The sequence below is a fragment of the Amphimedon queenslandica genome, unplaced genomic scaffold (assembly GCF_000090795.2).
Source record: "Amphimedon queenslandica unplaced genomic scaffold, v1.1 AMPQUscaffold_13492, whole genome shotgun sequence".
NCBI classification, from domain to species: Eukaryota; Metazoa; Porifera; class Demospongiae; order Haplosclerida; family Niphatidae; genus Amphimedon; species Amphimedon queenslandica.
The window spans coordinates 326,596-348,080 of record NW_003546272.1 but is presented as its reverse complement, the minus strand read 5'-3'; the positions used below and the strand labels follow the sequence as shown (position 1 = coordinate 348,080).

The 21,485-nt window shown below is 36.3% G+C and overlaps 7 protein-coding genes and 1 long non-coding RNA gene across 10 annotated transcripts; 4 read left to right on the top strand and 4 right to left on the bottom strand.

The window, feature by feature from the left end:
* The first annotated feature begins 61 nt into the window (after positions 1 to 61).
* LOC109580436 (polypeptide N-acetylgalactosaminyltransferase 2-like) lies at positions 62 to 6,028 on the top strand. The gene is made up of 12 exons (XM_019993557.1): positions 62 to 389; positions 1,740 to 2,290; positions 2,559 to 2,666; positions 2,749 to 2,816; positions 2,866 to 2,931; positions 3,176 to 3,297; positions 3,418 to 3,697; positions 4,026 to 4,158; positions 4,259 to 4,351; positions 4,567 to 4,650; positions 4,715 to 4,853; positions 5,546 to 6,028. Exons 1-12 carry the CDS (start codon positions 261 to 263, stop codon positions 5,894 to 5,896), a joined length of 2,124 nt encoding a protein of 707 aa, XP_019849116.1. The 5' UTR covers positions 62 to 260; the 3' UTR covers positions 5,897 to 6,028.
* A 39-nt stretch (positions 6,029 to 6,067) lies between these two features.
* Positions 6,068 to 7,940, bottom strand: LOC100631773 (dynein light chain 1, axonemal-like). The gene is made up of 7 exons (XM_003384356.2): positions 7,916 to 7,940; positions 7,716 to 7,864; positions 7,529 to 7,584; positions 7,332 to 7,477; positions 7,192 to 7,282; positions 6,368 to 6,454; positions 6,068 to 6,290 (listed from the first exon to the last, which is right to left on the bottom strand). The coding sequence occupies exons 1-7, from the start codon at positions 7,916 to 7,918 to the stop codon at positions 6,256 to 6,258; spliced, it is 567 nt and encodes a 188-aa protein (XP_003384404.1). The 5' UTR covers positions 7,919 to 7,940; the 3' UTR covers positions 6,068 to 6,255.
* A 3-nt stretch (positions 7,941 to 7,943) lies between these two features.
* On the top strand, positions 7,944 to 9,302 carry LOC100631647 (ubiquitin thioesterase OTUB1-like). Its single transcript, XM_003384355.3, has 8 exons — positions 7,944 to 7,985; positions 8,033 to 8,085; positions 8,167 to 8,265; positions 8,334 to 8,452; positions 8,523 to 8,607; positions 8,663 to 8,722; positions 8,767 to 8,904; positions 9,019 to 9,302. Exons 1-8 carry the CDS (start codon positions 7,964 to 7,966, stop codon positions 9,214 to 9,216), a joined length of 774 nt encoding a protein of 257 aa, XP_003384403.1. The 5' UTR covers positions 7,944 to 7,963; the 3' UTR covers positions 9,217 to 9,302.
* Positions 9,303 to 9,409: 107 nt separating this feature from the next.
* LOC100635680 (fumarate hydratase, mitochondrial-like) lies at positions 9,410 to 12,527 on the bottom strand. Its single transcript, XM_019993559.1, has 7 exons — positions 12,488 to 12,527; positions 12,311 to 12,412; positions 12,133 to 12,255; positions 11,889 to 12,002; positions 10,585 to 10,754; positions 10,360 to 10,522; positions 9,410 to 10,309 (listed from the first exon to the last, which is right to left on the bottom strand). The coding sequence occupies exons 1-7, from the start codon at positions 12,488 to 12,490 to the stop codon at positions 9,485 to 9,487; spliced, it is 1,500 nt and encodes a 499-aa protein (XP_019849118.1). The 5' UTR covers positions 12,491 to 12,527; the 3' UTR covers positions 9,410 to 9,484.
* Positions 12,528 to 12,532: 5 nt separating this feature from the next.
* LOC105316846 (rRNA methyltransferase 2, mitochondrial-like) lies at positions 12,533 to 17,794 on the bottom strand. Of its 2 annotated transcripts, XM_019993561.1 has the most exons (10): positions 17,558 to 17,794; positions 16,632 to 16,739; positions 16,553 to 16,574; positions 16,440 to 16,502; positions 16,280 to 16,321; positions 16,115 to 16,229; positions 15,895 to 15,949; positions 15,748 to 15,841; positions 15,339 to 15,678; positions 14,759 to 14,895 (listed from the first exon to the last, which is right to left on the bottom strand). In XM_019993561.1, the coding sequence occupies exons 1-9, from the start codon at positions 17,609 to 17,611 to the stop codon at positions 15,563 to 15,565; spliced, it is 669 nt and encodes a 222-aa protein (XP_019849120.1). In that variant the 5' UTR covers positions 17,612 to 17,794; the 3' UTR covers positions 14,759 to 14,895; positions 15,339 to 15,562. The 2 variants fall into 2 exon arrangements, with proteins under 2 accessions (XP_019849119.1, XP_019849120.1); XM_019993560.1 differs by lacking the exons at positions 15,748 to 15,841; positions 15,895 to 15,949; positions 16,115 to 16,229; ... (3 more) ...; positions 16,632 to 16,739; positions 17,558 to 17,794 and adding an exon at positions 12,533 to 13,969 and having other exon boundaries at positions 14,675 to 14,895; positions 15,339 to 15,553.
* Positions 17,795 to 18,027: 233 nt separating this feature from the next.
* On the top strand, positions 18,028 to 18,705 carry LOC100631521 (uncharacterized). The gene is made up of 2 exons (XR_898215.2): positions 18,028 to 18,182; positions 18,520 to 18,705. It is a non-coding gene; the product is annotated as an uncharacterized LOC100631521 (long non-coding RNA).
* On the bottom strand, positions 18,667 to 20,291 carry LOC105316844 (CST complex subunit STN1-like). 2 transcript variants are annotated; one of them, XM_019993556.1, is made up of 8 exons: positions 20,072 to 20,291; positions 19,907 to 20,002; positions 19,640 to 19,786; positions 19,479 to 19,587; positions 19,321 to 19,426; positions 19,172 to 19,273; positions 19,069 to 19,126; positions 18,667 to 19,002 (listed from the first exon to the last, which is right to left on the bottom strand). In XM_019993556.1, exons 1-8 carry the CDS (start codon positions 20,214 to 20,216, stop codon positions 18,836 to 18,838), a joined length of 930 nt encoding a protein of 309 aa, XP_019849115.1. In that variant the 5' UTR covers positions 20,217 to 20,291; the 3' UTR covers positions 18,667 to 18,835. The 2 variants fall into 2 exon arrangements, with proteins under 2 accessions (XP_019849115.1, XP_011410373.1); XM_011412071.2 differs by having other exon boundaries at positions 19,321 to 19,423.
* LOC100631391 (von Willebrand factor-like) lies at positions 20,289 to 21,365 on the top strand. Its single transcript, XM_003384353.2, has 5 exons — positions 20,289 to 20,474; positions 20,530 to 20,562; positions 20,620 to 20,808; positions 20,864 to 21,043; positions 21,107 to 21,365. Exons 1-5 carry the CDS (start codon positions 20,447 to 20,449, stop codon positions 21,181 to 21,183), a joined length of 507 nt encoding a protein of 168 aa, XP_003384401.1. The 5' UTR covers positions 20,289 to 20,446; the 3' UTR covers positions 21,184 to 21,365.
* The last annotated feature ends 120 nt before the right edge of the window (positions 21,366 to 21,485 follow it).

Below are 21,485 nucleotides of genomic sequence, written 5' to 3'. Positions count from 1 at the left end.
TTTAAGATCTGGTATTAGTAATAATAATAATAATAATAATAATGTAATAATAAATAAATTATTATGACACTTGCATTGCATTTTTGATTAAGGTGACGTCATGCCTTCTTGCTAATGAATAATTAATTGTTAATCATGAGATAAAAGGGATGGAGGACACAAGATAGCTCTCCATTCTTTTCTCTAACTCTCTCTTTGTTTTCATTTAGTCCTCTCCCCTCGTCTACACTACCCCATTCTATCTCTCTATTACTGCTGCCATGATGCTCCGCAGAATGAAACTCGTTCGTTTATTAGCTGTCTCTCTGCTGGTCTCGTTGGCTTTCCTCTTTCTACTGTACTTAGGACAGCCCACTGCATCACCAGCAAACTTGCACGAACAACATGAGGTTTGTCCTTCCTTTCTTTCCCTCTTTTATTCCCAAAGTGTTTCATCAAAGGATTGGTGCTTGCTTGATACTATTTATCATCATATTAGCACTCACTTTCCCTCTAGCATTCTTTCCAAGAGTCACTTTTCTATTTTTTACAAATTCTGTATCCAGCGTATTATATTAGTTTCGCATAAATCGTAGTCTGTTGTTGTACACAATAATATCAACGATAGTGATATAGCAGTAGACTATCAGCCATGTTGTTGTTTTGACTAGTATTAAAGAGTCCTTCCTCTCTCACTGTCTCTTCTCTCTCTCTCTGCTCTTAGTAGCTTTCTCTGCAATAAGTATTACTTCATTACTGAATGCTAATGTTACTGTAGTACCTCACAGCTTCCATTGGTGTTCTTGCATATTAACAAAATTTACAAGGAGTCACTGATACGTTCAGAATAGTACAAACAGTGTATAGTGTGTTTATGTCTGCTTCACTGATAGTACTAGCAATACCATATATACTGGTATCATGCTTATTTCAATAATAATTATAGTGATAGTGTTACCACTTTGTGTGTGTGTAATGACCTTCTGTTTTGTGAAAATCCGCTGGTTAATATATTGTTTTAACTAATGCAATATGTGTTCATTGTTATGCAAAGATGTTTCTCATGGATTCTTCCTTATAAGGTGTGGGTGTTCATGTTCCATTGGTACAGTGTGTATTGTCATCATGTCATGCTAATCTAATTGTGTCCAGTTGATATATTCTTACTATAGTATCAGGCCATCTGTGTTGTAATTAAGAATGCCACTACTCTATCAATGTACGACTTGTATGTATTATATTAATGCATTGTGTGTGTGTGTGTGTGTGTGTGTGTGTGTGTGTGTGGATCAGTGGCTTCTCTCCATAGTCTTAAAGTCATACAAATGTTAATACATGTGCCCAGCCATATGCCTCATGTTAAAGGTTTCACGTTATTTTAATGCTCAGGCTTTTATTGTGTTGCAAGGCATGAGTAATACCAATCAAGTCTGGATTTTTTTACAAATATTTTAAAGTTACTCAAAAATTGGGCCAAAGTCCCTGTACTACAGTACAGGGTACTTGGCCAAATTTTGCCAAAATTCACTAGGAGAGAATTCTGTATTAAAAAAATTTTTTTTGATGCATATACATGTACTTATGTTCTATAGAAAGTTTGAGCTGATTCCGATCAAATTCCGATTTTTTACATATTCTTAAAGTTGCAGCCAAAGACCATATGCACATTGCCTTTAGTACAGGAGGATATTCAAGGAGTATATACTGATATTATGTAAAAATTTAAATTGTAGCATTATGAAGTTTGTTTTTCTATACAGGCAAAGGAATTATTTATTGAGACATCTCAGAAGAGAAGAGATGACCTACCTGATAAAAGGCAGCTGGAGCCATTGAGAGGAAACCACCAAGAACTCGTGGGAGCCAAACCACAGTTTAAGAGACCCAGGGACCTCAATTACTCACTGAGAGGTGCTGCAGGGGGAGCAGGAAGAGGAATAAATGAATACCATAGAATGAAACAAACCGAAGGACTCCGCCCGAACAAGGGAACGTCAGTAAATGAGAATCGATTCACAACTGAGGAAAAAATAGCGACATCGACCAAACAGGAAACTGGGAGAATCGAACGAATAAATCAATTCACAGAGAAGATGAAGATGGAAATGTACAGAATACACAAGAAATATGTAATGGAGCGTTCCAATGCTAGTAAACTCCTGCTAGGAGAGGCCTTTAGCCCTGAGGCTTATCTCAGCCCCCAGCGTTATCACGGTGGCCCAAAAGAAGTAATGAGCAGATTCCAATTCAATCAGTTAGCTAGTGACAATACTCCTTATAATAGATCACTCTGGGATGTGAGGACTCACCAGTAAGTGTACACAATAGCACTGTATAGGTCACTGTAATGTACTACTTACTGCATGTACAGTACAATATTAGCCACTCATAGTATGATGTACAAATCTGTTGATCAACATTAGTTACATTACACCCTCTAACCCACTCATGCTTTAAGTACATGTACATATAATTAATCTTTGGTTTACTCATTGAATGAGTCATGGCTACTCACCTGCTTACCTTATGTTATTCTAAGAGTCTCTGTGTACTGATGATGCTGTTGTGTGCTTCATTAGGTGTATGAGGAGGTATGATGGCTCTTCTGCTTCTGAGCTACCAACCACTTCAGTTATTATATGCTTTCATAATGAAGCCAGGTCAGCACTACTGAGGACTATATACAGGTTGGTTCATTATATAACTATTATTATTATTATTATTATTATTATTATTATTATTATTATTATTATTATTTTGCTTGAATAGTGTCCTAAGTCATGAGCCAGCTAAACTGATAAAGGAGATTATATTAGTTGATGATTTTAGTGATGATAGTAAGAAAGAACTTCATTTTATGTATTATTAATTGTCTATCTTTCCTAGTTAATGATGGTGAAATTCTTAGTGTTATTCCCAAAGTGAAGCTTATTCGATTAAACGAGAGACAAGGTCAGTAAAATTGTGTGTACGTACTGGCAATGGTAATGGGCATTTACATGTAAATTGTGTATAGTGTATTATCAAATATTTTCATTAGCAATTGTCATAAAGACATTATCAAACTTGATTGGTTTATAAACACGAGCACATGTACCTCATTTACCTGTAATATGATCCGTCTGTGTGTATGTACACGTACATGTACATGTATTTGTGTCTTACCTCTCCTTTCCTTTTACTTTCTCTTCCTCAGGTCTCATAAGAGCAAGGCTAACGGGAGCAAGGGCAGCACAAGGTGAAGTCCTCACATTCCTTGACAGTCACTGCGAGGTGACACCAGGATGGTTGGAACCATTACTAGCGAGAATAAAAGAAGTAATTAAAAGAGAAAGAGAGAGATTATGTACACAGGCTCCTATGTTATTATTATTATTCTTTTCATACTCACATTCACATCAATAACTTACTATATCATTGTTTGTTTATTTACAAAAGGATAGACGCCATGTTGTGTCTCCAATCATTGATATAATTCGTAAAGATGACATGAAATACAATCAGGCAAACGCTAACATCAAGGGAGGTTTTGGACACAACCTCCTCTTCAAATGGGATAACCTCAACTGGCAGGAGCTGCAGCGCCGACGCCAGGACAATACTGCCCCCATACCAACCCCAGCAATAGCTGGTGGGCTCTTCTCCATTGATAGAGGCTACTTCAAAGAGATTGGTAGCTATGACGAAGAAATGGAGATATGGGGTGGAGAGAATGTCGGTAAGTGTTTATACACTGTATATGTACTTGTATATGCTGTATGAAGCTTTTATGTGAACGCAAGACTGAAATTAAGCCAAGTTCATATCTGATTCTCACTCAAGATAAATGTTACACATGCATGATAACTAAGCTATCATTTTTGATCATTTTTGTCTAAACTTTGACGATTATAGTGAAGAGTATGACGTCAAAAATTGCTAGCTTTCACTTTCATTTATTTACTGTTTGTTTTTGTTGGCACATAGTAACACAAAACAATAAAATAGTTAGTTATTCTACATGACTGTCACTTATTATTAATTTATTATTATTATTAAAATTGTAGAGTTCTCAATTCGTGTGTGGATGTGTGGCGGTAGACTCGAGATAATGCCTTGCTCTCACGTTGGTCACATATTTCGTTCAAGCATGCCATACTCTTTTGGGAAGGGAAAGAGTTACCACACAACGGTCACAAGGTAAATATTGCTAATTCCTACACCTGCTGTGGGTTTCGAAATTCTACTACTCGAAAATCTAATTAAGTTTATCTGGTATACACGTATCTCATTTTTCCAGGAATTTAAGGAGGATTGCTGAAGTCTGGATGGATGAGTACAAGTATTTGTTTTACAATGCTAATGCAGCTGCTAGATCAATACCATTTGGCAAGTGAGTAGAAAATGAATAAATTAATATACAAAATGAAAGGAGACATCGTTGGTCCATTAGCCTCACCAATATAATGATAAAAAATTGTTTGTTTTCTTGCATGATTATGGGTCTACTTTACCCTTTAAATTAAAAGTACTTGTATTATTTTAAAAATAAAACTAGAATCTATCAGAGCTTTGAGGTTGTAAATACACAATCTTTTCATTGCACAGTGTGTCCTCAAGAGTTGAGATAAGAAAGAGGCTCCAGTGTAAGCCTTTCAGCTGGTTTGTTGAGAAAGTGTATCCTGACTTTGTGTAAGTTCCCATAGTAGTAACTCCTTATATGCACACTCCCTCCTTCTCTATCTTTCACGTACAGTCCTAGTTCAAGAAATGAAAGGATGCAGACAACCATTCGTATCAAGCAAGGGGTCACTGACTGTCTCCAATGTCAGGACTACACTGCTGGCCTCTATAAGCTAATGGTCAAGGAGTGTGATGTCTCAAATAATAGAAATGTATGCCATCCATGGCATTCACATACAGCATACAATGTGCATTGAGTAATGGAGATACCAGCTTATATATGTATAATTATGAGTGGCAGCTCATTGTGGCATATATATGTGTGTACAAGACAACCACAATGTTGACCAAATTTGTCTATAGAAAGTAATTGAGCAAATTTTATATTGTTGAGCATGCTCAGATTGAAATAAGATTTTAAGTTAGCGTTTTCTTCACGGATTGGTACCAAAATTAATCCCTCACCAATAAATCAACTATTACAGTGTAAAATAAGCTTATAGTAAGATTAATACGCACAATACAATCACATGCAGACATTGATATTATACTGATCATCTTGTTGGTAGCCTTTGGCCGTGGGACAAAAAACAATGCCCATGTCGCCAACACAGCTGTACATTTGTTACTATGGAATGCAACATAATCTGAACAAGACATCGTGTTCATTGAATTGCTTACACACATAGCAAGGATGATTGACAGCTACTGTAGAATAATAGTGAATGAACCCGCCTTGTAATAATGGGGAGTTGCCATTCTTGAGATATCATATTCACTTATTATTAATTTTGTGTCTACTGCAGATATTATTAGTTTAGTTTATTAGTTTAGTTCAGTATAACAATACTATGTTATGTCACTGATGGTATTTGATTTATTAATTATTTTTTTATCTTTTTAGATGTGGACTTTTACTCCTAAGGGTCACATCAAGCACGAGACACTGTGTCTCACGGCTGCTAACAGTGTCCTCCCTCCTGCTCATCAGTTTAGATCCACAATTGGACTCCTCCCTCCTCCAGGGATCAGTCTCTCGTTCTGTCACGTACACACGGACCCTAGTCAGGTATTTGAGACTGAGAGGGTCAGTAATAGGAGGATCAGGGGAGATCCAAAGAGAGACTCTTTTGTTAAGATAAAACACAAAGCGACCGGTTACTGTTTAGCGAAGCATGAAGAAACTCAGCTTGCAGTTTTACAATCTTGTGACACTAACAGTGACTCTCTTCAGATCTGGTCGTTGACACTGTAGTAGGCTATCACTTATTATTATTATTACTATTATTATTATTATTACTACTGATCATCAGACTACTCATTTTTCTATTTTTGCCCTTACCCAATGTCTCCTTCTTTTAAGTTGTCTCCTTCCTCTCCATTTTCAATCACTATGCATCATCATTATTATTATTATTTTTGTAATTTAGACAATTATTTTTCACTTAATTATTATTGTAACAATACATGTATTATGTATCAGCAATAACACATTTTGGTGCAATGTACATGTACATACTGTACATGCATAATGTTTTTATTATGTTTATTATGCATTGTGTACATGAATCCAGTTGTGCATGCTTTATAGTGTTTGGAAATTGTGTTGACAATTCAATCCTCTTCATCTTGGACAACAATAGGTACACCTGCATTGTGTGTGTGTGTTTATGAGAGAAAAGTACAAATTAATTATTTCATCGTGCTAATCTTTTGTGTATCTCACCATCTAATTTCCTTAGCTTTGGTAATCTTTTTTGTACCTGATCCCTCCAGTCTCCTTCAGCACTGTGTTTCTCCTCAAGAGGATTACCTTTAAAGATACACCTGAGTCTATGTACATGTACATGTATAAGCATAAAGGCACAAGTTTGGGTCACTTCCACCATTAAAATTGTAAAGATTTTAGAGCAGAAATGTAGCCTAATAATAATAATGTATGTACTGAATCTGTATGCATGCATGGCACTCCATTTATAATAAATGAATCAGCCTAAAATGTTCATTAATAATACATTATAATCAGGGGTATTACCCCCTTCCAAAAATTGCAAGAAACATAGAAGAAGTCACAAAAGACTTGCTTCCTAGCTTTACTTTGATACTCTGATAATTGTAAAAGGCTCTCATGGGTTGCATGAAAATGACTCATGTTGACATAAGCCCCGTTTACACTATGCCCTTAAAGCGGTTTGGAACCGGTTTAGAAATAAATCAGTTTAGTGTGGACAATTTCAATGCGGTTTGAACCGACTTATCTAAACCACCTCAGGAGGTGGTTTAGATAATCAAACCAGTTTAAGTACTGAAACAGCTGTATTATGTATGCAATGTAGCATTGTAAACCAATTCAACCATAGTTACATGTGGACACAATCATAGATATTAGAGACTACGTAGTCTCTAATATCTATGACACAATTAAGCTGGTTTCTGAACCTCTTTGACCCAAACTGGTTTGTAGTGTAAACGGGACTATACTACATGTCTGTGGTTTAGTACATGCTGCACATCTAGGTGTGTGTGGTATCATGTTTATGATTATCTCACCAACAAAGACTAGTTCCTCAAGTTTCGATAGCTCTGCTATTTTCTGAAATTCATTCCAGTCCTTCACGTTGTTATTGGACATGTATAGAATCTATAGAGAAACATTATTCTCATTATTCAGGTGTACATGTATTTCATACCTTTAGTTTACCGAGGACTGTTATCCCTTTTAGCTTCTCAATCAGATTATAAGATATCCACAGTTGCTCCAGCGTGTCTGATACTGCCTCAAGGCCTGTCAGGTTCTTTATAAGGTTCCGTCCAAGGGATAGTACCTTGAGACTCTCTGCACACACAAAAGAGCAATCATCATGTTGAGATTGATGCAAGTACTCACTTAGTCCATTTAAGTTTCCAATCCTGTCGATGCAGTTTGAAGAGAGGGAGAGGCTCCTACAAACAGTGAGAGGATTAGCTTTTAAGCGTGCAAATAGATGCACAGCAAAAGTTGCAACAGAGCATCTAGTACAAGTATTGCTGCTGCATTTTAATGGAAGGGAAGAGGCAGGGAGGAGAGGACTTACTCGCAGTTTGCAAGGGTTGAGAGTGAAGCATCCATTTTCTCTATTGGAGGCAGCTGCATGTACAATTTAATGACTTTGGCTTCCTTGGGATCTTCCCCAGTCTTCTCTTTCCATTTTTCCAGAGCCTCTTTTATGGAAGTTCCCTTAGACTAGAGAGAGAGAAAGGAAATGAATCAAGAACTAAACCAAAAGTGCCTTACCATTATTGTTGATCTGGCTAGTAACCATAGCAACAGAATTAATTAAAAATGGCCGACTTTATGAGTGAAGGTAAAATGAGCTTTAACTTGTTTTTGATCATCTTTATGTCTTTTTAGTCGCTAGATTAGACGAAGAAACCTTAAAGCAAATAGACAGAATCCAGAAAGAAGTAGATATTATTATAATTAATCTATTAGGAGTCAAAATCATAGCCATAATTCTGGTTTCACAGTGTGCCTTTATTCAATAGGTTGCTGAGAGCTGTGAGTTTATTGGAGACCAAGAAGACATTGATATCCTTACAAAACAGTATTTACAAGATGACGAAGTATATCAGGCCAAGATATCGGTATTTAATACAATTATATATTCATGTATAATAATAATAATAATAATAAAAATTATTATTATTATTAGGATCTAAAGAGAAAGTATAAGAAGCTAAGAAGAACCAGAGGCGATGGAAACTGTTTCTTCAGAGCTTTTGGTTACGCTTACTTGGAGAAACAGCTGGAAGAGAAAACAGATCTAGATAGGTATGTATACACTCATCACTTGCTTTTTAATTTCTTAATTTCCCTCTATTTATTTCCTTATGTCTTTCAGGTTTAAGTCAGCTGTAATACAGTGTCGCTCTTCGTTGCTCAGTATGGGCTATCCTTCATTTACTTTGGAAGACTTTCACGACACGGTAAGTCCACCACAATACATTTACATCTTATTATAATTATTATTATAATCATTAGTTCATTGATATTGTTGAGTCTGTGAATAAGGCCAGTACGTCATCTGCTGAGCTCCTTCAGGTAAAATAATTCCAACTTTTTTCACCTCTTCTCTCTCTCTCCAGACATTCCGTGATCAGGGTCTCTCTGATTACTGTGTTTGCTACCTTCGTATAATTACTTCCGGCTATCTTCAGAGCAATGCTGAGTTTTACTCCTCATTCATGGATGGGTATAGCACCATTAAGGAATACTGCAGCACAGTGAGCCAATTAAATAATTATAAACAGAATACTTTGTACATATTTGGGTGTACATGTACAGTACATGTACGTTAAACGAGCAATTATGTTGAATGGTCGATTATTTGCTTGCAGGAAGTTGAGCCAATGTACAAAGAAGCCGACCACATCCACATTTCTGCCCTGACGTCAGCACTGGGTGTGTCTGTGGGTGTGGTCTACATGGATAGAGGGGAGGGGCTGGAGGTCAACGAGCACGTGTTTCCTGAGGGCAGTGACCCAATGATACATTTACTGTATAGACCAGGACATTATGATATACTTTACAAATAACCAACATATTACCAATAATCATTATAGTCTTAGTACATGTACATGTACATGTTTTATTGTAAGTTTCAGTCGTATAATCAACTCAATAGTACATGCAAAGTGTGTTCAATAGCTTCCCTCTCTCTCTTTGATTGCATAACTACATGTACATGTACATGTATATTTAATTTTTTCTCTCATTTTTAAATCATAATTATTTTGTGTTTTATAGTACTATTACTAATTATAAGTATGTCACATTGTGAGTTTAATACGAGTCAAATTCGTGTTAGTTTTTTGGTCCTAGCATGTCTTCTGGTCTCACCCATTCATCAAACTGTGCTTCAGTCAAATGGCCCAGTCTCAGTGCAGCCTCCTTTAAAGTCAGTCCCTCTTTATGCGCCAGCTTAGCAATGGCGGCTCCTTTCTCGTAGCCAATGTGTGGATTAAGAGCAGTTACTAACATGAGAGACTCCTCAACGCTCTTCTTTATCCTCTCCCTGTTTGGCTCAATGCCCTCCACACATTTATCAGTGAATGCTTTACTGGCATCACCCAACAGGCGGACTGATTGAAGGACGTTGCGTACTATCATAGGCTTAAAGACATTGAGCTCAAAATGACCATTGCTTCCTCCCACACTGACTGCTGTCTGGTTGCCCAGTACTTGGGCAGCGACCATTGTAAGAGCCTCGCATTGTGTAGGGTTCACTTTACCAGGCATGATGCTACTCCCTGGCTCGTTCTCCGGTAGCACTAGCTCGCCGAGACCACATCTTGGACCAGAGCCTAAGAAACGAATATCATTAGCAATCTTCATTAGACTGCACGCCAGTACACTCAAGGATCCATGGACTTCAACCAATGCATCGTGCGCAGCCAAAGCCTCGAACTTGTTCTCGGCACTTGTAAAAGGGAGACCCGTCAGTTCTGATAGTTTCTGGGACACTTTCTCAGCGAAGCCAATCCTTGTATTGAGACCAGTTCCAACTGCAGTTCCTCCAATGGCCAGCTCATAGAGTCTTGGGAGAGTAGACTGGACTCGCTGTATCCCATTCTCAACCTGTTTAGTGTAGCCACTGAACTCTTGACCTAATGTTAGTGGCACAGCATCCTGTAAAAAGAGAGAGGGAGAGATAACAAAATTTATACTCAATAATTTACTTGAGTATGAGTGCGTCCAATCTTGACAATGTCTTTAAAGAGGTCACTTTTCCTAGACAGTGCTTCATGGAGTCCCTTTAAAGATGGAAGGAGCCGCTGATTGATCTCCATAGCCACGGCTATATGCATAGCAGTTGGAAAAGTATCATTTGAACTTTGACTCCTTGAAAAGGAAGAGCAAAGAAAATATATGTTCTATATTATTAATATTATTATTATTATTACTTGTTGACATGGTCGTTTGGGTGTACAGGGTCTTTGGATCCTAGTTTACCTCCGCTAATCTCAATGGCACGATTACTAATAACTTCATTGACGTTCATGTTGGTTTGTGTACCAGAGCCAGTCTGCCATACGACCAGTGGGAAATGACTGTCTAATTTTCCTTCAGATACCTACATGTATTAATAGAAAGGCCATTAATGGTACTTGTGTAAACTACAATTGTTGTACTGATGAGGCAAGTAAATTTTACTTAAATGGCTTAAATTGCCTTCATGTTCACATTTTAAAAATTCTAATACATATAATTGTTATGCTACATAAATTTGAGCTAATTCCAACAAATATTTTCTGAATTATGAGCACTTTTTAAATGAAACTTTTTTGAAATAAAGCAAAGGCCATGGTTTTTTCCGAAAAATGGCTCCAAAATTACCCCAAATTCTTATTACATTTTCTGATACATATTGATATTCTTATGCTGTGTAGAAAGTTTGAGCCGATTCCGACTTCAATTTTTCGAGTTATGCTCATTTGAAAAAACAGGCCAAAATCTGAAAAATACCCTGTACTATAGCCCATGGTTTTTCCCAAAAAAAATGGCTCCAAAATCACCCCCAATTTTTATTACATTTTCTGATCCATATTGATGTCCTTATGATGTGTAGAAAGTTTGAGCCAATTCCGACTTGAATTTTTTGAGTTACGCTCATTTGAAAAAAATGTGCCAAAATCCAAAAAATACCCTATATTTTATTTTATTTTATTTTATCTTATTCTTTTTGTCCCAACCTAACCTATTTTATTTTATTTATTTTCTCTCTAACTTAATTCATTTTGTCCCCTACTTGTGCTGTTTTCTTTTTCTAAGTATGACATAAATCTATACTATAGCCCATGGTTTTTTCCAAAAAATGGTTCAAAAATCACCTCCAATTTTTATTACATTTTCTGATCCATATTGATGTCCTTACACTGTGTAGAAAGTTTGAGCCGATTCTGACTTCAATTTTTCAAGTTATGCTCATTTGAAAAAAATGTGCCAAAATCCAAAAAATACCCTGTACTATAGCCCATGGTTTTTTCCAAAAAATGGCTCCAAAATCACCCCCAATTTTTATTACATTTTCTGATCCATATTGATGTACTTATGTTGTGTAGAAAGTTTGAGCTGATTCTGACAAATACTTTTTGAGTTATGAGCATTTTATTACATTTTATGATGCATAATGCTCTGTATGTAGTTTCAGCTGATTCCAATCCAAAATTGAATTTTTTAAAAGAAATTTTTTAAATTTGCACATTACCTCAGTAGCAGCTTGCATAATGAGATCCCCAATCCTCTCTTCCATACCAAAGTGTACCTTATTAACTTCAGCACAAGCTTTCTTTAGATAACCAAATGCATGAATCACTGGGTACTAGAAGAAAGAGAGAGAGAGTAAGCTAACTATTTCTTAGTGAAGTTCTCCTAGTGGCTACTATTTAACCAAGTTTCTGTAACCCAGCAGTATAAAATACAACTGTACATCTCTATCCTATTTGTCTTACTGGCATTCTCTCTGACTCATCTCCAATGGGAAAGTTCTCCTTGGATCTTGCAGTTTGTGCTCCATAATAAGAGCTAGCCGGGACTTCTATCTCACCAAAACTGTCATACTCTTTCCTAACCGCCTGTGAAAAAGACAGAAACAGGAAAATACATAAAAATTTCCATCCTCAATCTCACTGAGTATCTTCTAGTAGAACTAAATGCTGTCAGTGGCATAGATCTAACTGTTGCACTGTAGATTTGCCTTACTACATTAGTCCTAAATAAGCTGAGGGCAGCCTACAGTGTGACATCAAGTCTTTAACGTTACAGTTACACAGGTACTTTTTAAAACTACAAGACAAACTCACTCACCATTTTGATTTCAACCACACCTATTCATAAAAAATTGTAAAATCATACAAAAAATAGATCTAATGTAGATCTAATTTAGAAGCTAAGTTCCTCATCAAAAATTAACAAACAATAATCAATAATAATAAGCAAAAATTATAAATAGCAACAACAGTAAAAATCACACAATGATAAAATCACACAATAATGACGACGACAACAACAGTAACAAAAACAACAATAACAACAACAAAATCTAGTAAAAGACATCAGTTGAGTCAACTGTCGGTGGAGGAACACAATAATCATTCTCATCATTTTCATCTTGTAGCAAACTGTTAGGAACTGCATAGTCATTCTCGGGCTCAAGGGTCGTAAAATCAAGCTCCTTGTATGGCTTCCATGGGACAGCAGAGCCCCCAACCGTACGAGGTGATAAATAAATATGGCTATCATCACCATTTTCAACAAGATGAGCAACAGGTCCTGGATGAGAGAGAAAGCGAGACCTCGGCAGCTGCTGATGCTCTGCATTGTCTACCGAGACTCTACCACTCTGAGCTCCTGATGGCTTAGGCTTTGGATTTGGTGGAGGGCCCCTGCTTTTGTTTTGAGAAATTATGGCAGGATTAGTAACTCTTCTGGGTGATGGATTACTAGTGGCTCCTGTTTGAGCATGAGTTGGTGTTGAATGCTGAGAGCTGGTCTGTAGCCGAGCAAAGGGAAGAGAGTTCTCATAGCTGTGAGACGGTGAGGACTCAGGTGACTCTTGATTCCCCCTCCTTGGCATTGGAGTAGGCATTGTTGACTGCTTCCCTAGTAAACCCATGAGTCTAACAGAAGAGGAGTTCTCATACAATACTTCATTCACTGCAGGTGAGGAGTTTGATCGTGCAGAGCGTGACGGTAAAGCATCCTGTCCTGTGATGTGATTTGACGGAGTGTGAGGTCTTATGCCTGACTGGGTTGGAGGGGCAGCCACAGGATCCTTCTTCTTTGTAGCAACAATTTGAACATAATTGGTTCGTTTCTGTGAACCACTGCCACGGGACGAGCCACCATTATTCCTGTTTTCATGCTCGGTCTGTTGGGACTGCTGCTGTGGTTTGAAAGAGCTTACAGAAGGACGGTTGGATCCCTCCTGTGCTGGACTCCTCCTCTGGAGACTGTTGGTAGACTGAGTGTAATGATTAGGAGTAGCTACACTGTAGCTCTGTGTCTGGACAGTCTCATCAGTAATCTCATCACAACTTCTATACTTAGATTTGTTGAGGCTTGCTGGCATACAAGGGGCTGGGGTAGCAACAGGGAGCATGGTAACCTCCACTGATACTTGATGGGTGGCATCAGTGAGGCTGGTCGTCTGGAATGTCTTAGAGGTTGGCTCGTTAGATAGTACTCCGTCGCTAAAGTCGTACTTTTCTTCATCTTGCGTGATCGGTGAAGTGATCATAGGAGTTGTGGTGGTGACTGAGGTCCAACGCTTTGAAAAACTGCTGCTATCTATTGGAAATATATCAATATCAACAAGAGTACTCTTCTTCTATTTTGACTATGTGTAAAACTTGAAGGCAAAATGAATTACAACAATCAAAAGTAGGTTAATTTGCAATGAAGCTTTATCAAAGGGAAAGTCCTCATTTCCACGCATGCAAACTAAAATATTTTAGCCCACACTTGGTTATATTCATTAAAAAAATAAAAGCAATTTTAGTTGTAAAATAAACATTTATATTTACATTTAACTGTTATTTAGGAAGATGATAAGTGCTTTCAATTACGTGTTAGCTGCACGTGAAACATTAGTTCTTGATGTGTAGCTCCAAACTTAATCAAATAGGAACTGCATGGTAGATCCTGTTTTCCATGCTTATATTAGCATATATGTACATGTAACAGGTACCTACTATAAAGATCATATTCAACCAATGGAAGCTTTTGGGCACCAATGTTACAATGAAAGTTTAATGTTTGTACCATGCTAATTCTGTCATTGAAACTCATTACTAGCCACGCTTTCACATTGGCATAAATTTTCATTACATATACATGATTTACATTGAAACCCTTCCAATCAATCCCAGCAGATGCAAACAGCTCTAAATTCAGTGTATGACTGTCACTAATAAAATTACTATAATCCACTATACAATCTCTTAATTCAATTAAGTCAGATATAATGAGTACACCATTCATATGGGCGCATACCTTGGCTGTTTCTTTGCTTGTGGCGATAGCAAAAGTAGCACAGAAAGCAAGAGAGGACAGCAGCCAAACAACAAGAGAATATGCTGACTATTATCAGCATGTATATAATGACGGGCCATGTCTCGATGTCAATAGAGTTTAATAGTCCAGGCAAGTCTTGGCAGAGCTCTGAAGAGGGACTCAAAGAAGTTGTAGCTAAAGGATCCATAGTAGTAGTTTTACTATATAAGAGAAACAACACCGTACACAGAATCCAGTGACACTCACAATTATAATTTGAATTTAAAGTGATTCTCTCACGCTCAGCTCTAACCACAAAGAGAAACCACCAGCTGCCTTTGCTAATTATGCGGCCCTTGCATGCATCCTTTGTGTGTGCAAGATCACAAAAATTATAATTGCAAACAAACAAAATTACAATGCAGCTTAGAGATAGTGAGCGTGTGTGTGTGTGTATAAAAGTTGAAATGCAACAATTCAAAGAAGCATATAAAACTACAAAAGTTGAGATGCAACAATTCAAAGAAACATATACATGTAAACCAAGCTCTCAACACAGCTGTAAATTAACTGTGGAAAGTATAGTAAATCATGGACAAAGGGAAGCAAGCAATCAGTGCTATAAATGTAACTCTTATTGTACTATAGCAACATTGGAACTAACCTTGATATTATGAGCCAGGTTCAGACTCTACCAGTAGCTATATCCCCAAATGACAGATGGTCTAGAGTCTCTATCTCTCTTATCATTAATATTGATGTACTTTATACTACTTCAAGGATGTGTGGGTGTCTTGTTATTAAATATAAATCCCTAAAAAGGTCATACAGTTCAATTAAACATTACACAATGAGTCATGATGCATAGTAGTAGAGTAGTAAGTAGGTTCAGTCTTCTTTGTACTGCTGTGCAAGTAAATACATTTCTGTTGATTCTTTGCGAGTACTTTGGCACCGAATTTCCTGTACAGACTCAAAGCTTGTTTTTAATTCATGTTTGAACCCTACATCATACAGAGTAAGTGGTAGACCACTCCGACAGTGAGCCATAACACTTAAAGTCGTCTGCTTACCATTTAATAGTGATCCTTGAAAAATCTTACATAAAAAAGTTCCATTAGTTTTCAAGCAGTTTTGAGCAACTTGAAAAGCAGTGTTTGCTAGTTCCTATTATAAAAACTCGCACAGCAATAAGGATCAACCAGCAGTGTGTCACTTACCATTATTCTCTCGTGGTCCAGCTTATGCATCCCAGTAGCATTTGGTGCCATGTCACTAAAAATAAATTAGAAACCATGGGAGTGATGATAATAAATATTGATTGTGTACAAAACATGACCAATAATTATACTAACGTGCAGTAGCTCATCCAAATAAATGGATAAGTAAATAAAGATAAATAGCTAAAAAATGTACAGTAAAGTTAAGTACTGGACTTACCTTATGACCGCGTCGACTTTTCTTTGAGAGAGAAAGCTATATATTCGTTTTAATGTTTCTGAGCTGGTAATGTCAGCTCTGTCTATTACAAATACTCCAGGAAGTCCTCTCATAACTATAATAATAATGATAATCATCAACATGGTTCTGTCATATTTCATGTACCTTCTTTGTCAACTGCCAGCACCATGCCGTGATTCCAAGTGACTATTTAAATAAATAATGACAACAAAATTTTATGTGATAGTGATGAATAAAAATCAGTCAACAAAAACTAATTAAATATTTTGAGTATGTATTATAATACTTTTATTACAGTATTCACCTAATTCATCATTGCTCAACTGGCTGGTACCAATACGCTGGGAAGCTACCTGAGACCAAGCCCCTGCAGCAAAATAACTTTAAAAACATAATGAGCAAAGTGTGGAAGAAAACCTGGGCATGCACCAAGGTCAACCTGCAGTAATATAACGTATTTATTATAAATGATAGCTTTAAAGTTAATGTCACTGACAATTGCAGATTTTCTTTTTAGAAAATTATACTTGTTATCTATTTCAATTAGTTTGTACGCACTGCGTGCACGATAATCGTCCAATTTAGACTGCTTCACTAATGGATCCTAAATATTAAGACAAGATTTTATTAGACCATTTCATTTTTAAAAACTGCTCTAAACTTTGGCCAAAGACCCTGTAACATAGGTCTTACACCAAATTTTACAAAAAACTGGCTTGGAAAAATTCTCCATTTTTATATAATTTTTTCTAATACATACAGGTCTTGGGCCAAATTTTGCCAAAATTGAAAAGGAGAGAATTCTCCATTTTTATACTTTTTTCTGATGTATATATATGTACTTATGTCACGTAGAAAGTTTAAGCTGATTCCAATAAGATTGAATTTTTTATGAATTTTTTAAATAGCTAAAAAATCAGGTCAAAGTCCCTGTACTATAGTACATGGTCTTGGGTCAAATTTCGCCAAAATTGAAAAGAAGAAAATTCTTCATTTTTATAACCTTTCCTGATGCATATACATGTACTTATGTTGCGTAAAAAGTTTGAGCTAATTTCAATCAAGATTGAATTTTTTATGAATTTTTTAAATAACTAAAAAATGAGGTCAAAGTCCCTGTACTATAGTACATGGTCTCGGGTCAAACTTCGCCAAAATTGAAAAGGAGAGAATTCTCCATTTTAATACTTTTTTCTGATGTATATATATGTACTTATGTCACGTAGAAAGTTTAAGCTGATTTCAATCAAGATTGAATTTTTTTATGAATTTTTAAAATTGCTCAAAAATATCCACCATGCTCTCGACCATGCTCATGCATGCATCAACAACGAATGCAAATGGATTATTATTATACCAAAAATTAAAACAAAATATTAAATAAATAGATAAATCCTTAAACTTTTACACATGCTGCAGTACCTTAAATTGTCTCTGTAACCATCTGGAGGATGATGAAGATTTCCCTTTGACCATGCCTAATAAAAACTAAAGCTCATAAAAATTTTATCAAAAAATTTGAGGCAGCGAGGCGTGGCCTTGGTATAAAAATATGAGTAAAATGGAGAGTGGAAAAGTGAAGAATCCAGCAGCAGATGCAGCGAAAAGGGATGAAGCAATTAGAAGGGAGATAGTTAAAGAAGTGATAAGAAGAAGATATGGGAAAAGGAACACTGTGGTTGGCTTAGGACTGGCTGCCGGTGTCCTAGGGATATATGCCTACTCTATGTTTGCTGTCAAACAAGAAAACTTTCTGGACGAAGAATTCGACAAACCAGGTGCCTCTAAAGGCTCTTGATATTAATAATTATGTAGAACAATAATGAAAAAAATTATAAAAATTAGATTTTATAAATCAACAATAATTTAATTAATAAAGGGGCGGGCTCGTATTTTGACCACACCCTTTTAAAGTCCTGCATCATGAATAGAGGTCCATCTCCTCCTGTTTCTGGGACTCCTTTCTTCAATTTACTAATATATTCACTTATGATGATAGTCCTACCAATTGGAGGTTTCTTTTCATCTAAATATTTCATTTTTGAAGGTATTAAAATTATTTATTTTAATATATAATTTATTTTATTTTTAAAACTTAATAATTTGCAAACTTCTAATTATTAAGAAGTTGATTGTGCAAATTCCTTTGCAAAAATAACACAGTAGCCACAAGTCTCCAATTGCCACCCTATTGTAATGGCTGCCTCATTGCTCATAATAATTTCTCTGTGACAATAGTTTCAATGGCCACTTGTGTTTGCATGTGTGAACAATCCTCCCATTCAACAGATACAATAATAAGAGGTTGTAATAGGTGCACGTGTGCACACTAGCTACTATTATATGCACCTGCTGCAATCATTCTATTGCTCATTTCTCTGTAGTATTGTTGGGATATTCTGATGGTTCTGTTGGTGCTGCCATTGTTGCAGTCATTCTAGTACACATTGTCATTGGGCTGTATGTGTATGCTGCTTGGAAAGAAGGCCCAACAAAGACGGATTAATTTTTTTTCTATTGCTTTATAATTATTAACAATTTAAATAAACTATACCAAAAATTTCAGAAATGAATCAATGATAAACCAAGGAAAAGATGGCGAGTTTTCAAATAGCTCAAAAATTTACCAGCCAAAAGGAAGAGGGTTATAGTGATATAGATGTAGCTAAAATAATAGTTTGTGAACAAGTGATTTTATTACTAGTCTATTAGCTGATACTTGTCCTCATCAATAGGATAAATCTGATTATTCTCCAACAATAACAGCAAACTGTCTTGCAGTCTGTTACGTGTAATATATTGCTTGATTTCTGTATCTGAAAGCTCTTGGATCAACTGCTCCACTGTCATACTAGGATCAGACAAACCTATTATAAAATTTATGTTCCATAATAATTATGCACATTGAGCTAAGGATTAATGTCCTAGCCTACCTATGCATTTCTTAAATATTGAGAGTAAGACAGTAGAAATTCTAGCATCTGAACAAAACTGTTAATGAGTTAATAGAGGAATTATAGTCTAATGCAGTATTACTTCATAGTTTTCATTGGTTTGAGTCAAATAGCACTCTGTCACGAGGAGTGCTAATACTTCCTGTATGTCACATTCATCAGTGTTATCCATATTTTGACTGATCTAGTAAGATCTATAATGCATTAGTAGAAAATGCTTTACATACATACCAAACATTTCAGCTCCCTTTTCTGAAATGTTGTTTTAGTCTTGCTTAGCTCATTTAGAGTAGAAATGGTTTTATCTTTAATGTCAGTTCTTCTAAGCTTAGTCCTACTGAGAGGATTAAATGATATTCTAGCAGATCATAATAATGCTTTATACCTACTGTTCATAAAACGATGGAGGGAGAGTAAACGGCTTGTTATAAAGAGCCTTCTTTAACTCGATAGTTTGCAGCCAGTGAAGGATTTCGGCATTTGGATCCGTCTCTTTATCTAATATCAACACAAAAAATAATCAAATTTTATGAAGCAATGACACCCTTACACATGGTCATTATCCAGATATTCCTGTATCCTTTGAAATTGGATACTTTCCCAGTTACTCTCACTAGATCCCCAAGTGCTACTTGTGGTGCATCATGTACCTCTTCCCTCGTCCATTTACACTCAATGCATCCTGTACCATCATCAACTATAATAATATTAAAGGCCAGCAAGCATATAAGAACAAAGAAATGGGTTAATTACATGATACACAAAAACTACTAATGCTGCTAATGCATCGGTTATCCACTCTTGGTTAAATGCATACCATCATAAATAATGAATCTCTCTTTCAGAACTATTCCCCTGACATCTCCCATGATGCACACGCTACTGATAGGATGATTTGATATACAATAAATATCTAGAAAATCAAATCTAAAATTAATTTGATACAATTAGACTATTTTAATCTTGATTTTAATTATTCCACCTGCATAGTTTGGATATTCTTCAAGCTTTATTACATCAGAAATATTCAGTTTGACTCTTGCATGAAACACACAGTCCAGTCCCCAGAGATAGTGAGGTAGGGCTTCATCCTTGTGCTCCTTCTTTGCACCACTTTGCTGCAGCATGATTATAACCAAACGGCCATTTTGTAGGCGTGTCGAATTACATTTTAAGCACCGCCCACGAGATGGCAGCTATAGTAACAGTACAACAAATAATTTCTAATTTTGTAGGTGAACTATGATCACTATGTGCTGAGTCTTCCTGGCTGCATCTCTATTTTCTGATACTATTTTTTGCTAAGTTTCCAGATACCAGGACTGCTTTCATCATTTACTATTTGATCTAGATTAGGATGAAGGTGCTCTTTCTACTATTTGCTGGTATGTTGAACTTTTACTTATAAATGAACGACAATGCATGCTTTTATTTACACAGTCCTGACTCTCATTGAAATTAGTCAACAACAAAGTTAGTATTGTTACTATTGTATATATACTGTATGCTGCATTTTCACATTATGTTGAGGTCCTACATGTCCTACTGGAATGCAGTACAGGACCTGTGGTTCTCAATGCCCCCTGACATGTGAGAACAGAGATGACGACGTAGTATGCCCAGCAGTTTGTGTTTCTGGTTGTTTTTGTCCTTCTGGACAAGCTCTAGTAGATAATGACACATGCATTGACCCAGAAATGTGTCCCAACTCTACTGAAAGTGAGTATATTAGATGCATATGATATGAATTATAATATTTTTTACCATTGTCCAGCTCGTAACTGCACTGGTGGTATGGTTTTTAGGCTGTGTGGATCAGCATGCAATCTGAATGTCACCTGTGAGAATGTGGATGTGCCACGGACATGTGCAGCAGTTTGTGTCTCTGATTGTTTTTGTCCTACTGGCACTGCCCTACAAGATGATGTCTGCACTCGATGTCCCACGAGTAGCTGTGAGTTGCATAATTAATAATCATGCTTTAATAATTTCATTAATGCTTCTCTTGAATTTTTAGCATCTGCTGCAAGTGTATCAGGCCTCCTCATCTTCTCATTGTTGCTCCTTTACCTTCTAGTTTTAAATAACAACTAGCAACTAGATTAAGGCATTAAGTTGAGCGACAATATTATTTTACTTTATATGCCTTCCTTATTTGTGTGATAACTTAATTCTATTCAAGTTTGTTTTTATTTAATTATTTTAATAAAATAGATCTTTTGAGTTTTTTTGGTAGTCATTGATGTATTTGGTGACCTTGCTTAAGTTGCTTTTTTAGCTTGCAATTAATGATATGTCATGTTATATTTTTGCGTACGTGCAATGAACAGTTATTGCAAATGAGACACTAGAGCTACCCCCACTACCATCACCTTCCCTAATATCAACTACTCAAT

Bases quoted from the DNA above. Each gene is read 5' to 3' on its own strand.
- LOC105316846 (XM_019993560.1), bottom strand. From the start codon at position 14,882: ATGGATCCTTTAGCTACAACTTCTTTGAGTCCCTCTTCAGAGCTCTGC. The intron at 13,970-14,674 runs GTATGCGCCCAT...TATTTCCAATAG, and splicing joins CAAGCAAAGAAACAGCCAAG to ATAGCAGCAGTTTTTCAAAG.
- LOC100631773 (XM_003384356.2), bottom strand. The intron at 7,585-7,715 runs GTAAGTCCTCTC...CACTGTTTGTAG, and splicing joins TCAACCCTTGCAAACTGCGA to GAGCCTCTCCCTCTCTTCAA. The intron at 7,283-7,331 runs GTATGAAATACA...GTTTCTCTATAG, and splicing joins CAGTCCTCGGTAAACTAAAG to ATTCTATACATGTCCAATAA.
- LOC100631647 (XM_003384355.3), top strand. From the start codon at position 7,964: ATGGCCGACTTTATGAGTGAAG. The intron at 8,266-8,333 runs GTATTTAATACA...TATTATTATTAG, and splicing joins TATATCAGGCCAAGATATCG to GATCTAAAGAGAAAGTATAA. The intron at 8,608-8,662 runs GTAAGTCCACCA...TATAATCATTAG, and splicing joins TGGAAGACTTTCACGACACG to TTCATTGATATTGTTGAGTC.
- LOC109580436 (XM_019993557.1), top strand. From the start codon at position 261: ATGATGCTCCGCAGAATGAAACTCGTTCGTTTATTAGCTGTCTCTCTG. The intron at 2,291-2,558 runs GTAAGTGTACAC...GTGCTTCATTAG, and splicing joins TGGGATGTGAGGACTCACCA to GTGTATGAGGAGGTATGATG. The intron at 4,352-4,566 runs GTGAGTAGAAAA...TTCATTGCACAG, and splicing joins AGATCAATACCATTTGGCAA to TGTGTCCTCAAGAGTTGAGA.
- LOC100631391 (XM_003384353.2), top strand. From the start codon at position 20,447: ATGAAGGTGCTCTTTCTACTATTTGCTG. The intron at 20,563-20,619 runs GTTAGTATTGTT...CATTATGTTGAG, and splicing joins TGAAATTAGTCAACAACAAA to GTCCTACATGTCCTACTGGA. The intron at 21,044-21,106 runs GTGAGTTGCATA...TTGAATTTTTAG, and splicing joins TCGATGTCCCACGAGTAGCT to CATCTGCTGCAAGTGTATCA.
- LOC105316844 (XM_019993556.1), bottom strand. From the start codon at position 20,216: ATGCTGCAGCAAAGTGGTGCAAAGAAGGAGCACAAGGATGAAGCCCTA. The intron at 19,787-19,906 runs GTATGCATTTAA...ATATTATTATAG, and splicing joins GAGATTCATTATTTATGATG to TTGATGATGGTACAGGATGC. The intron at 19,003-19,068 runs GTAGGCTAGGAC...ATTTTATAATAG, and splicing joins AATATTTAAGAAATGCATAG to GTTTGTCTGATCCTAGTATG.
- LOC100635680 (XM_019993559.1), bottom strand. The intron at 10,523-10,584 runs GTAATAATAATA...TTCCTTTTCAAG, and splicing joins CCAAACGACCATGTCAACAA to GAGTCAAAGTTCAAATGATA. The intron at 10,310-10,359 runs GTAAATTATTGA...CTCTTTTTACAG, and splicing joins TTGGACGCACTCATACTCAA to GATGCTGTGCCACTAACATT.